Source organism: Varroa jacobsoni, unplaced genomic scaffold, assembly GCF_002532875.2.
Source record: "Varroa jacobsoni isolate VJ856 unplaced genomic scaffold, vjacob_1.0 contig04167, whole genome shotgun sequence".
Classification (NCBI taxonomy): domain Eukaryota; kingdom Metazoa; phylum Arthropoda; class Arachnida; order Mesostigmata; family Varroidae; genus Varroa; species Varroa jacobsoni.
In genome coordinates, this window is record NW_019215178.1 from 5,093 (window position 1) to 19,995 (window position 14,903).

General features: G+C 38.9%; 1 protein-coding gene across 2 annotated transcripts; it reads right to left on the reverse strand.

The window, feature by feature from the left end:
• Positions 1 to 604: 604 nt before the first annotated feature.
• LOC111272991 (uncharacterized) lies at positions 605 to 12,526 on the reverse strand. 2 transcript variants are annotated; one of them, XM_022854671.2, is made up of 7 exons: positions 12,468 to 12,526; positions 10,758 to 11,625; positions 3,030 to 3,235; positions 1,964 to 2,405; positions 1,571 to 1,724; positions 1,144 to 1,215; positions 605 to 913 (listed from the first exon to the last, which is right to left on the reverse strand). In XM_022854671.2, exons 2-7 carry the CDS (start codon positions 11,431 to 11,433, stop codon positions 796 to 798), a joined length of 1,668 nt encoding a protein of 555 aa, XP_022710406.1. In that variant the 5' UTR covers positions 11,434 to 11,625; positions 12,468 to 12,526; the 3' UTR covers positions 605 to 795. The 2 variants fall into 2 exon arrangements, with proteins under 2 accessions (XP_022710406.1, XP_022710407.1); XM_022854672.2 differs by lacking the exon at positions 12,468 to 12,526 and having other exon boundaries at positions 10,758 to 11,654.
• Between the last annotated feature and the right edge of the window lie 2,377 nt (positions 12,527 to 14,903).

Consider the following 14,903-nt stretch of genomic DNA (forward strand, 5'->3'; position numbering starts at 1 on the left):
AGTGACGAATATAGATAGAATAGACGAGGCGAAACATCGCGAGTGCAGCCCCTTTAGTTTCGTAACGTTTATATATGACCCATCCCGAAGCATTATACTCAAAACAAATGCTTAACAACCCTCGAGTTCCTTAAATCACGCACACTTTGTGACGTGGTTTGTACACAAAACGGGAGGGACTCATATCATTCCTCATGACATGTAGTTATATAAACTCGTCGTCGAGCGACCGACGATCTCACAAATAATGTTGATAATGATATTGATATGTGGCTACAATACCCCAAAGTTTCTACCTAGTTTGATACTGGATACAATGAAATTCAGCGAGGTTAAATCAAGCGGAAATTAAATAACAGTGCCTAATAAGCAATGATTAAAACTTAGAAGTTTACGAAAACTAAAAAAGAAAAAAAAAACAGTAGAATCCGGGCTTCCGATAACCTATCTTAGCCAGCATCCAGTTAATCCATGGAGTACCTATCGAATGCTGTAGAATGAAGTAAGTCCTCGTTAGCATATGCGCAATGCAAGAGTGACATGTAACCAGCCGAACGAGTCACGAAGCCACAGTCCGTACATAAATATAATAAATAAACACAGATTTTAGTATGCCGTTTCCTATACAGGATATAAGAGATGACATTTATTAGTCAATGAATATACATTTGACTTTGCATAGGTTAAACTCCCATCAAATGAGCACGTACTTACTTCTTCGGGTCTTAACGCTACAATGTTACGAATTACAGCTCAAGGCATATGGCTTACATAGGGTACTTGTTCACCGTAGATTTAGTTCCGTGTCTTTTTCGTTATGGCAAGGCTTGGCAGCCTAAACCAGCCCTCAATTCGATTTGCTTCAATGATTCTTTTCATTGCGAAGTTCAAAAAACCTAGGAGTCGACTTTGTCTGAAATTGAGTTAAAAGAAAAGTATCTTTCATATCCATTGCAGCCTACGATCTGCCTCCAAAAAAATTTAAAGGCACAATATATTACAAATCACGAATTGTGTTATCAAAAAAAATCTCGATATCCGATAGGGTCACTAAAAGTTTAGAGAATATTTTTTTAGCCTCTGTTCCGTTTTAATACTGCATTCTCTTAATAGAGCTCGGCGACGTAACATCGCCTTACTTACTTGGTGATATAATCTCTATGCCACACCGTAATTAACAGTGATCGGTCCTCTTCGACACCCAAAGAAAGTTCACTGAAATTGTGAAGTAGAAACTTGTTTCGTTAACTCGAATAGTGATCTATGAATATTTGCAGCTCATGCGAGACTGGTTTGAAATGATCGCTTTGGTGCCTATGTACGAACCGTTTCCTGTAACTTCTAGGCTGCTTGAACGACCGAAGTTGCTATAACTGCAAATGCAACGACAATAGCACTCTGTTTTTTTTTCAAAATTAATTAAAAAAGATCCACTTCAATAATTTAGCTAAAAAATATTGCAATTAACCCAACTAGTTTCTGTGGCCCACAGCCTCGTGGCAAGCGTTAAGATTCTATACAAGTTGTAACAACTGAGTTCGTCATTGTGTGTCTGGATATATTAACTTACAAAGATAGTCGGAAATCATACGAAGGATCGACCGTCCCCGAGACCAGTTGTGAACGGTGCTGACTCCTCACATCTTTCGGCTCAAGGGCAACCTTCACGTACGAGTTTAGCTCATGCTGGTCCGGTAGCAAAGGCAAATTGGCACCCCGGATTACTGTACACAAACAAATAAATAAAGGCATCACGTGCTTAGAACATATAATTATGTTACCTTTATCGAAATGTACGCGTTCATTTGTATACACGACTAAAACGTTAATCTCTCGCAAAAACGTACCTAAATGTAATGAGCAATCTTGGTAAACAAGAATATCGTGCTTTTCAACTAACACTACTCGATACACAAGCATCTCTTAAATATTCATTCAATTATTTAGTTATGACTAATATTACCGTGCACTGAGAGGTGTCCATAATTGATATAAAGGCATAGTTGCAGTTTGGCCTTTCCGCTTGCTAATTCACTACCCCTAAGCATGCCGAGGCTTTTGTTCTGAAAACGAACAGTTTTTCTGCGTTTCCGATCGGTATCATAACCACCGCTGGTTCCAGCGAATGCTCGCCAGTCGACAAATGAATTTTCATCATCAGCTGCACACTCTACCGTTGGCTCAAGACAAATTTTTCGCTTAGGTGGATTCGTGGACAATTCTCGTAGACGAAGTATGCTGCTTGGTTCGTGGTTGTGCAGCTGCTCTAGTTCACGGAATTTCGTCAGCGTCTGTGAAATTCGGGGAGATCGTCGCCTTGGTGGCGGCAATGGAGGTACGTTCTCCTGCCGCAATAGCGACGTACGCGGAAGTGGCTTAGGGAAGATCTGTAGTTCCGGTGGCACCTGTAGTGTGGTGAAATAGAAACCAAAAAACAACCACGAAAGGAGCGTAGTTGTGTGAGTGAGGACTTTTTTTGGGAGATCTGCCAATGAAGAAATGATTATGAGATATTTGTTATAATGGTAGTCTGATAATGGCACCGAATCATCTACAGGACATTATTTGCTTTGAACGGCTGCATTATGTAGTAGATATCAATTGTAGGTAATAGTAAGGGTTGGTAACTTGAGGTAGAATAGACAGAAAACATACTCAGTTGAGTCCATAGTTGACTTCCAGCTTTCCTATCAACAGGACTTACTTCAAGGACCTTTCAAGGTAGTCAGGCCTGAGTTGACCTGACAATTCCTAAAACATGGCTTGGTTCACTTACAGCATTTTTCATTTGTGAATATTTTCGTCTAGGAACCGAAAATAACATGTAGCTAATTGTCATATACGTTAGGTAGCTAAATAGATTTTGTTCAATTCCTCACAAGGAAAACCTACATGATAAGATAAACCTCAGCGATACGTTTTTACATTAAGGATCTAGACAGATGTTGTGGAAGATATTTGCTACCTGTAGTACACAAATTTAGCTTATATTCCTTAAAAAAAAAAAAAAAGAGAGACAGTTTATTTACCATCGGCACGCGAAACTCATAGTGTAAGTTATCGCATTTTATATTGGTTTTATTGAGATGTGGATTCATAGAGTGCATCCTGCAAGATAACTTGTCACTAGGAAATGGCCGAGCCACGCTTGAGTCTATGGCCGTATCTCCTGAGTTCATATCAGATGACGCAAGGCAGATGGTGTTGCGGTGGGCTCGACGCTCCATTACGGCGGCTGCATAAAATTTAGAAAAAGAACACCAATTTGAAATGTAGAACATGCCAAATCAAAGAATATAACATCTAAAATAATTTATCTATTTCATTTAAAAATAGGATAGTGCACAACTTTTGTTAACACGGTCCAGTTTTTCGGTATTAAGGCAAACATTTCTACAATAAAAGAGTTAAACATTGGTACATATATGGGCTTGTACATAAACGATGAATATAAAAACATTGTTCCCTAATGGTATTTATAGACTCTATGAGCAGCCATATAATTATAGGACGGCACCGGGTAATGTCAACTGTAATTATAAATAGATTTATAATCACTTTATCAAAACCTGTCTGTGTGAAAAGTCATTGCATAACATAATGTTACAGTTGTACTTGAACAATATAGATAACTATCTGACCTTACCACGCAGTAGTAACAATCCAAGTAACATACCTAAATAACTTGTGATTACTCAGAATGCTTAAACTTGAAAATTATTCTTCACTTTGAGTACCTTAGCGATATCCAGAAAAAACGTTCACTTCCAGATGATTGTTTCGTCGAATCGCATCGAACTATGATATCTCAACGGCGCCACAAGTAACTCTAGTGGTCCGATCAATGTCAACTCATTTAAGCCACAAATATGATTTTCTATCCGTCACGTTTACATACGATAGAGACAATGTCGCCCACTTCACTAGACCGCATTCAACGAAAAGTCGGAGTAGTAAAACTGCGAATGGCTAACGAAAAAAAAAAAAAAACCGGTAATGGATCTTGTGCACTCCCGGCCGAGCAGCATCTGATGTTTTGGTGTCTACCCGAGTGTTTCAACGGCGGTTATCGAAAGCACGCGAACGCTTTCTTACAGCGACCGTTAGAACGTCCCGCAGCTAGAAAATCGCGTGCAAGAGAAAGAGCATCGCCGATTGATCGTCAAAACGAAGAAGGAAAACACCATTGGAAGCAACGGCGTCATGAAATGCGGTGGCAAAATGCCCATCCGAAGCGATCCGGCGAGACGTGAACAAGAGAGGCCTCCGAGGCAATCCTAGCGCTCCAACGGTCGTATACAAGCCCTTCGCCGTCGCCTGCTGGGGGCAGGGCTTGGCCGGTGATAGTAACGGAGAATAAATAACATTAGAGAATATGTTTGTATTAGAAATAGACATACTGGGCGTATAGATGCTGGACACTTATGCGCACGATTCATAATGATAAGATTGATTTGGCTTTACAGTTCGCAATATAAGCTTCTTCAAAAATCTTGAGAATACTTATAGTACGTTGTTTTTACTCTACTTCAGCTAGTAGGTGCGTTGGTGGACCTACCATGTAAGCTAAGGTTTGTTGATTGGTATCGATCCTATATATATATATAAAGTATATAGTAGTATATAAAGTGTACGTAAGAATGCTACGAGTCTCTTTTTGAGTTTCGAAATTTGTTTATGAACACAAACGCATAAAATCTCCTACGGATCGTTATTAACCTAAAACTATATTGCATGCTTAACATGTTTGGCCTCTATTAGCTTATTTTTAACGATTACTACTATATGTTCTATTGCAGACTGACAGAGTTAGACAGTGTTCCGAGTTGTTCAATCACTGTTATTGTAGAACCTTCATTAATACAAAAAAAAACTTTAACGTGCCTCACGTTGGCAGCAGTTGCGGATAGATCTTCTGTGGAAGACATCTCCAAGATTTACTTTCCGATACTTCGTAGTTGTGTTTAAGTATGCAGGTTCTTGATTGATCTCTAGAAAATTCACGTGCTTCTCTAATGTCTTTACAGTTGTTTTACTTTATAGAAGTTGCTTTATTTTATGTGAAGAAACACATGAGTGCTATTAAACGAGTGCAAAGTCGGTTTATAATAGAGTCCATTTGTTCAACCTGTATCTGAATTGAACTTCAGGCCAAACTATAAAAGGTTTGCCTCGATTCTCTAATAATATGCCACTTCGTTAGCGCCCGAGGAAGAGTACTCTGCAGCACAGAAACAATGAAGGCGTTAGAAGTGGCTCGAACTTAGAGACTATTAATATATGCCTATATATATATATATATATCGTCGCCTGAGCTCAACACATTGATGAATAGTAATCGTACGAAAACTAACACAGAGCTACTATTGACGTAGCCATTACATAAACCGCTGAAATATTATGAGTTCATTAATAATCTGCACTCGCTTTGAATTTCGTTTAATCCATTCTACGTATATTATAATTATATAGTAGTTAATTACTGGTGTCATTGAAACCAAGAAGTTATTAACTATAGCTGGGCATATGCGGCTTTTCTCTGAATGTACTTTGCCCTGATAACACACTTCGCTCAGTCGTAAAACTATTCTATTTATCTCAACAGACTCGGTAGCACTTGGCGTATAATAACACCAGTCAATCTTAGATAAATACGATTTTGGGTTGATTTTTAATTAATTAAATTAGTCTTTAGTCATCAGTTCAACGGCTAAACTAGGACAATCTCAATCCAACTCAGCTCATTATGTGTTGGTACTATCAAACTGGGATGTGTAACAGGTGGAATTGGTTTCACTGACAGAGCGGTGGACTTTCCAGTTCAGAGTGGTACCTATACTGGCTGTGTTATTATCATTATCAATGTATATATTATAATCAGTATTAACTAGTACTTATGAAAACATTAAACTGATAGTTCTCCACTAAAGATAAGCAAAATTTGCTAAAAAAAAAAAAAAAAAAAAGAGGTTTGTATCATAGAATCATCAGGTCGAACAACAGGCCCGACTTTGTGTTAACTTGCTTAAACTTAAAAAGCTTTGCTTCGAAGTCTTGTCTGTTTTTAGTCTAGAGTTCAAGTTCATCGTGCACCAATACAACGGTTCATTGCGATCGAATTTAATTAGTTGGTTGCGCAATTGGGTCTTGTATTTGATAGGCACATTTGCATGCTAACGTAACTGTTTCTACTTGATTGATCAGATAATGATTAAACTTGATTTTCAATTGCCAGCAGCATAATATCCGAGAGCGTCAGAAAGACACAAAAGTTAAGTAAATTGTCTTCATTTTAAGAATATTGTCAAATTTTGCATGAAAATAATGTTGAACTTTAGTTCGATAGATCTATTGTACTAATTGATTACTGTTGAATCGGTCTTACTGATGTTTCTCCATTAGCTGTGCTTGGCCTAAGATTGCCTATAGGCAAAGGCAGTCGATGTGGTTTTTGGTCTATATCGACACTGAAAAACGTGAATAACTGATTCGAGTTCTGAGCTTGCTAATGGCGTTAAGCACCAAACAAAGTGTTATGGCGCGCGCGCTTTCGAAATTAGGCCACAACGTGTATCTTGGTTTATTAGGCTACCATTGCGCCACCTAACGTGCTATGGGGCATACTCGTTTCAAAGGCAACAAACGAATACTTAAATGTATTAGACATTCGGATGATCGTACACACTGGCCAATGTTCAGTTTCCTTCGAGCATTGTTTAGAAATTAGAAACGAAGTAGCGAAGTACGTTCTTGTCACTCGATGCAGTTTTTTTGCAACAGCAGCAGCATCGACCGGATCCCGGACTGCAAGCTGTTGTTAGCTCGAGTGCTTTGTATGTGAATGATACGCCTTTCTACTGTCTTATCTCTATCGCATACGATAGAATATTAACAGGTGTATATTATATGGCACTATATAAGACTGAGTAATGGATAATGATATGTGTGAAAATCCGCCGTTCTGCTACGTCTGACGGGCAATTAGCCATTTAGGCAGCAAATAGGTCTGCTGCTACCTCAGCTAAGCAAGTAAAATAGTAACTGCTGCTGGAAATTTATATTACGCAGGGGCATTTCGATACCTGTAACCGCTGAATGTTTTGACACACTTAATAACATGGTGAGGATTACTCAGCTGATATTTATTGGTATTCGTTATTCCAAAACTGCCAACGCCAATTTTGTCATATATTCTTAATATGCAAAGTCAAGTATAAAGATATCCTTGGCACGTGCTACCTATTTACTACTCTACGTTCTGTTCTATTTTCCCAGGGCAGCACTAACTGTACGGCACCGACAAAGCAGCCTATATGCTGGTTTTCAGCTGAAGCCCACTTGGTCGGCTCCTTAATCTTAAGGTTAATTATGTCCACCTCTATATTTCGAGTTTTTACGTCCAGTATCGCCGTTAGGCTGACGGATGGTTGACTGGCTCTTAGTTATTACAAAACGACCCGTGTGTCTGCTTATGCCCGGGTTCGAACCCAGGCCACGTATCCCTAGGTTTAGCAAACAAATACGTTACAACAAAAACTATACCTACCTAGACGGATGTAGTCTCTACAATACGTATTATTATGTTACGGGTCATCATCTCTTTAGAAAAGAAAAATAATTTTTTGAAAAATGGTAGAATATATCTATGAATTGATAATGCAAGTGTGTCATAGATTTTTTCAGTGGAAAGTCACACTGCCGATTGCGTTCTTTCGTCAATGGCATTCCATCGATTTTTTTCACGTACCCAGTATAAGCTATTCGTCTACCTCATTTGATGTAAACCATACACTTATTTTAACGTACAAAGTATTAGCGCAACGAAATGATATATACATATAAGAAACCCATTTATCTCAGACATAACAGAATAAGGTGACACTAGTAGGTCCGACCACAAAGCAACTCTAGATATTTTTCCTTTTTCCATAGTTGACGTCCAAATGCCCGAAATGCCTCACAATTTTAGGCTCTAAAGTTTTCCTGGAACTTCACTACATATATGCAATAGACTTTTCTGCTTACGATCAAGAATTTTATTTAATTAGGGTGCAACAAGGTTCTACCAATAGTTTGTCTGTTATATAGTGTGTGCTTCTTATATATATATTATATATGTGCTTCTTTTAGGTTTTAGCCCGTTTTTTACGGGCTTATACGTATTTAATATACGTTTTTAACATATAAAGAATCATATGCTGCTACCTAAAAGATTGCTGAAAGCAAGGGTACGCTGTTCTACAGAAATATGTTTTCGTTTCTTGGCCGACTTTCAACCTGAAATGCTTTAAAATTCGTGGCTGCGGAGCCTCATGAGCTCTAATCCTTGGAGCTGTGCTCATCCGATTCAATCTATTAATAAAGGCTCCTTTGATCATCACTGGAGATGATCGACCACCGTCTGACCATCCAGCGAGCATATAGAATATCTTTAACGTGAAAAAGCACCGAAACCTTTGACATTAAACATCTCCGCAATTGTAGAAGCGTTACAACTGACTATTATTTTTTACATATAATACTGCTATAGTAATGATATCTTTGTTACTCTAGCCACGTTTTACGTTACCAGACGAGCAAACCGTTACGTGGCCACTACGAAATGTCTCGCGCTTTACACAGGACATTGCCACGCCGACTTCGTGTGGATCTGAATAGACAAAGCTCTCACTAACGTTGACTCTCGGAAACTGTAGTACTAGTATTCGTTTAAGCTAGAACAAGTTTTCTATATTTTTATCATTCCAGTTGCTTTCCGTCATATAATATGAGCAATATTTGTTCGTCAATAGCTGATGTCACCGAAGTGAGTAACTGATGGCGATGACACAGATAGCGGCCACCTCCAGTAACACAAACTTTCTTATTGTTGAGTAACGCTGCATATATTCGCATTGCAAGGCTAGTATTAGTATTCGCTAGGACTGGCAGTAGAACCAAAATATAAACGAAAGGTTTAAGATGACCCTTCAACAGGTTCAAGAAAAACCCTTCAACGTAAATAATGGCCACCTGTAAACTGCTCGTATTGTTTAGTGTAGGTGACTGTTTCTGGAAACTATGGCGACTCTTGGATAACATGGACACAAGTTGGATAACACTATGTTCTAACATTAGCTAATCCATCTACCCTGAACGCCTATACATTTTTCCCTTTTTTTTTTTCGGACAAAGGCGTTACTTGGAGGTAAGTACCGCATCCCAAAAAAGTGTTAAGCAATGATTCTCACTTGCGTATATGCGAGATGTGACTAGAGTTAGGAATGAACCAAGCACACCTACAATACAAGTTTCATTGCATTTATTGTAGACGGACGACTACCACGAGGCTGTGTTAGCGGTGTTCGGAAACTCAAATTGTAATGGAGATTTTGATCCGGCATTTTACAGACGATCATCAAGTAATATACAAAAGCTATTTATAGATATGTGCAGGTGTTGCAGATCGATAATCAACGTAGAAAAAAACGTCTTGTGTGAGAGAAGAACTCAAATTTGTTATAACCGAAAGGTTGAAGGGCTTCCATTTAAAGCTTAACAGTTGTTCCACTACTTTTGTGCTTTGGAAAGTCAAACTGTGTGCAGAACGTGAATCCCACATTACGATTATATGTTACACAAATGATCACAGAGAAATTCATTAATAAATATAACTTTCAAACAACTTAGTTCTTCTGCTTATTTCATTAAAGTATAATTAAATTACGCTTAGTCTTCGAACTCTTCTCATCCATTTCAGCTTACTAGGGGAGACGGACAAATTTCGGAGTGATAATACATTTATTGATTATTTCACTATGTAAATATATACTGTGTGTGCACTTTGGATCATATTAAAAGGATCTATGGGATTAAACACGAGTGAGCCATATGTAATTTTTGGGGGATATAATTAGGCCCCACCAATGCAGTATTTTGATATCTGGAGTAATAATACTGTGCGGCAGTACCGAACGAAAAATTTAAAACATACTGTCTATCAGAAACTAGCTTCAAAAGTGAGAGAAGTATATAAAGTACTATCAATACAATTGTTTATGACCTACTTTACTGTTCCAGTACATCCTCTATCGAAGTGAGTACCAACATCTGCAGCCCGATCCAAAGTAACTATACTCTACGAGCAAATAGAAAGCTGTGAACGTATTCCAAAGTTTAATCCAGTTAGAGAGGTTCAACGTGCCAGTGACACGCTCACGGCCAACAGTCGACATTTATGCGATACAAAGACATACAAATAGATGATGATACAACCACGCCATACGAGAGAAACGTAACTTCAGACGAAAGCTATCTCAAAGGTTCAGTTCCGATATGTTTATCCAAGACGTGCGAATTAGAATGAGATGCGTATAGCTGTCAACAAGTCGTTTTCAATGTACGACCGCCGGCACCTAATAGGAACTGCTTTGATTGACGACTTTCCCATAAAAATCCGGATGCGTGCTCACGCCTCATTTTAGTTTAAAAGAAAAAAAGAATTGTCTATATTATCTTGCGTCTCGCTTTCTTCATGCTTATTTATGCCATTAAGAAAAAAAATATATTCAAAGTAAACGCTACATGTTCATTCATAGCATAAATTGTATATCAAGTGTATGTGAAGCCAATAACTTTAATTATTAATTGTTATATACGATATATTGTTAGTTATTAAGTTGTGTTTATTAGGTATTCAATACGGCTTGTATTAACAACGTTAAAATCTATTTTCTAACAGTTATACACGATAATATTATCTTATAATAACAACCTACCTGGCGGGTTTTGGTCGATGTGGGCAAATTCGTTGTCATCGTCCATCAAATAGTTCATGTTTCTGTTTTTGTTAGCGGCTTGGTAATGCTTTTGCATATCATCGTCGACAATTATCGATCGTTGATGACAGTTATCTTTCTTCTTTTTGCCGTTAATCAGAATATTCGCCAACGGTCGAAGACTTCTTCGGATCGACATTCGAACATTTCGACGCTTGAATTCGCGTTTAGCGCCGGTAATCACGCCAGCAGCTGCCGTGTTGGGCATAGGTACTTCTTCGGCGACACCCATCGCTACGATTTTCCGATCCGAGGCCAAAATACTGCCATCCACAGGCCATATACTCTGATTCATATTCACTTTGTCTGGCGACAATAACGTCGTTTCCATTTCTAAGCCGACAACAACATCAACACCACTTTTCCGATCAACTTGCTCTAGATTCAAGAATGACCGATCCTGATCAATATTATTGTTAAAACTCCGATAGGTTGAATTTGATAAACCTTTAGAACCTGCCCCATGGACGTTTCTGAATGACGAAATTATTGTATCGAACTCAAGAAGATGCGCAGCTTTACTAGCGAGTCGCTCACTGCGGCGAATGCTAGCGTAGGCAGTAGCCCCTGTTGGCGCCACCGAAGACTGGGAGGAACCCTCTCGCCTAAAGGGCATACTTCGTCTTTAGCTGGTCTCTGCCTGCACCAGCTATCGATACACCTTCCCGCTGTCTATGCCAGCCGATTGTTTTCTGTTTCGGGATCTAGCTCACTGACCGGTGCTCACAGCGCTTTTGATGTCCCGATGGGCTCATGTATACGTACGCTCTATAATGTAGATCCGAGGGGTTAGCGGGCGGTAGGTAACCTAGAGCGCACACGTGCCAAGCAAGAAAAAAGAAACTTCCACGGTTAATTGTAAACGTAACCCGCAAATAGCGTGCAAAACCGCTATTGAATACTGATAGGGTTGATTGATAGATAGTCGTTTTTTTCTCGTCGTTGACTGCTAGTTAGATAGTTAGAGTGGGAAATGATTTGCAGCGTCGCTCTGCCTCTTGTGTCTTGTAGAACTCGCTGGCTTTGAATGGTCCAACCCAGTTGCTCTAGTTTTTCCGCTGGAGTCGATGAAGAAGCTATGGACAAAGGAAGACAAGAGCACAAAACAGGTGAACAGCAGCGGCGTGGGGGAGTTATGCTCGCAAACTAACTGACTGTTTATAACTGTGCAAATATACACAACGGGCTAATGAGCGGCGCTTGGTGTCAAATTGTGATGGAATCCACCGGTGGTAAGCGGTGCAGGAAAGACTCTAGCTCAGCTATTATTGACGGAAGGTACTGATCAATGGTTAACCACAAGAAAGTTATGCGAAGCCATATACGAATGTAAACGATAGGCAGACTTTTTTTTAAAATAAGCTGCGGGGTTACTATTGTCTAAATTGCCCGAATTCAGATATTTGGAGCCAAATAACTGACAAAAAGTCCATGTCATAATCACTGAAGGCAATCACCGCATGTAAAATCAATGAACCGGTTAGTCAGGACTCTGCCGCTTGAGAGGCATGTAATCATTTCAGGTACAGTGGAGCTAGCACACGGAATAACTTGATAATTTTTAAGTTCTAACGAAATCACTGCACACAGACATTTAACCACACATAGACTGTGATAAAACGTGTATAATTCTCCTATACTCTGCTATACCGAACAGATTGCCGTGGCTAGAAATTGTCTCGAGCCATCAAATCGAACCGCAGGTGTGACTCAATGTGAATACTGAGGTGTATCCAATCCCAAAATCCAGACGCTGCTACTTCTATAGATTGATTGTTTATCGCCTGTGGAGAGTGAGCTCGGGAGAGAGCATGCTCCGCCAATGCTGTATAGCATAAACTTTCTAAATAGATCTCTACAATTTTCTACCTCTGTTACTTTGCTCATTCGAATCTAGACATCAACAAACCGTGAGAGGCATACAGGTATTTTTGGATTGGCACCTTTTTAAGACATACAGGCTAACATTTGCATAAATCAGAGTCGGCAAAGGAAGGTGTCGCCCGATTGTTTTGCCGTAGTATAGATAACAGCGACAGATAAAGCGTAGAGAAACGATGGTCGGCGCAAGGCAAATGGCGCTGATGCCCTGTCGTTCACTTGCGGTTGATTGCCATATTTGATGCTTCGTAGAAACGGACTTCAAATAACGGAAGAACCGTCTGAGCATGAAAAAAAGAAGTCTTTTTTTTTCTAATTTAGAAGTTCTTTTGGTGAGATAAGAGAAAACATAAACGGCTATATACATAGCATTCTGCAAACCCCTTCAATCAGATCTCTACGCAGGACTGATCACTTCTAAAATGAGGTAACACTGCTACTAATTGATTTCCCGATACGGATGCTGAAATTCAGCATACACACATACATATCACCTTGTTTTTGTCGCCTAAATCAGCTTATTTTTGCGTCCGCTTCATTCAATGTAAAAATTGGCATCGACGTCCCAAAAAGGACAAGTTAATGTCGATCGATGCATTTTACCGATGCTAAAACATAATTTATATGCTGGTTTGAATATTTCTATTCTATATTAGTTATTACTGCTCGTATTGATTCTACCAACCATCTTATTCGAATTGATTCTAATGACATACATATATACACATTACCCTAGAGCACCTTCGGGCAAGGAGAGCAATACGTATAAAAAAATAGCATTGAAAGATTGAAAACTGCTGTGTCTGCAGCTCGCATTACGCTAAACCGCTGAAGAAGTGCTCAGGTGCGAATTATATATACATGTGTAAAGAGAGAAAAGTACCTTTTTTCTCAGAAACTCTCTCTCTCTCTCTCCCTCTCTGCATATCTCTAGAAGCTCATTTCCTAATACTTTGGCTAATGTCATTCTGGAATACACCATCAATCAACCGTCTAAGCCGGCCTTTGGGCCAGCTCGGTTGTTTACATGGAATCGACGCTAGTTCCTCAATTTTTTCCTCAATGAAACTGACGTGCTTGTCATTCAGGAGATCTGTTTCTGAACGTTCCTGTTGTGAAAACCTTTACCCAGTGTCACAGATCCATTAACACCGATTAAGAAAAACACAAGGTTTCAATAGATATCTGATCGCTCGACTAACCAACGTCTTTCGTAGTCAAAAGGAAAAAATTCGCTTACTATTTAACATGTCAAACACCCTGTATATTTTCTCTGATCTTTGGGTTCTTAAAATTCTTGCTGTGTATTAATGTAAAATAATTGTCGGCTGTTAAATAATAATAAATATATTTATTGAAAAAGTGTTTTTCCTTGAGCAGAAAGATATTGCGTTCTGTGCGGCGGCACGTACTATGAATAATAAGAAATGAAAAAAATTACGATACACCCAGTATATTTATCTTTTTTTTTTATACATCGTTAAAGTGTGCTTGTGTTTTTAATAGAATCTCGTGATTTTTTGCTTGGTGACCTCAAAATTATATTAACCTGTGGCTGTGTGTTAAGTTGCCACAAAGTATGCCAATGACTACGCCGACATATGGTTTTTTTTACAAAATGCCTGTATTTAGTCAAAGACCAGGTGATGTTTTCGTCTCCGATTAATGACGAATCATTTTTGCAGGAAATGACTCATTAAAAATCGTTTAATGGGCTATGGGTGTAAATAGCTGGGAGCTAACCGTCTGATGGAGTGCCTTGCGGCGACACCGGACATAAAACTCGAAACAGAAAGGCCATCGGCGTAGAGGCTTGGACTGCATTTTTTTAAAACGAATAAACAACGTGGAACAGTGTTTCTAAGACTAACTAAAAACCAATTTTTGCCATATTGTAATATTTCTGTTGGGAAACGTTTAAAAAAGGCTAGTGCGGTACGTCTCGGATCGATCGTTGATGTCAATATTTTCTTAGTAACCATGAATGCATGAATTTTAATAGTGTCCCAGTTTTTTCTCCCATTTCCAGAAATCCTTTGTAACCACAGAACCCTTTTAACTCTTCACAGAAGATTCAGTTGGAGTTCAAATGATTGATAAGGCGAAAATAAGATATTTTTGCTAAATGGATCGAAGAAACACAACAACCAGGCTCACTGAAAAGGCTAAAGATGCTTCTCCTTGTTTTTTTTTTAGTACTTATTA

Coding starts and splice junctions, on each gene's coding strand:
- LOC111272991 (XM_022854671.2), bottom strand. CDS start 11,433: ATGCCCTTTAGGCGAGAGGGTTCCTCCCAGTCTTCGGTGGCGCCAACA. Junction 2,406..3,029: donor ATGAGTTTCGCGTGCCGATG/GTAAATAAACTG, acceptor ACCACACTACAG/GTGCCACCGGAACTACAGAT. Junction 914..1,143: donor CATAGAGATTATATCACCAA/GTAAGTAAGGCG, acceptor ACTCAATTTCAG/ACAAAGTCGACTCCTAGGTT.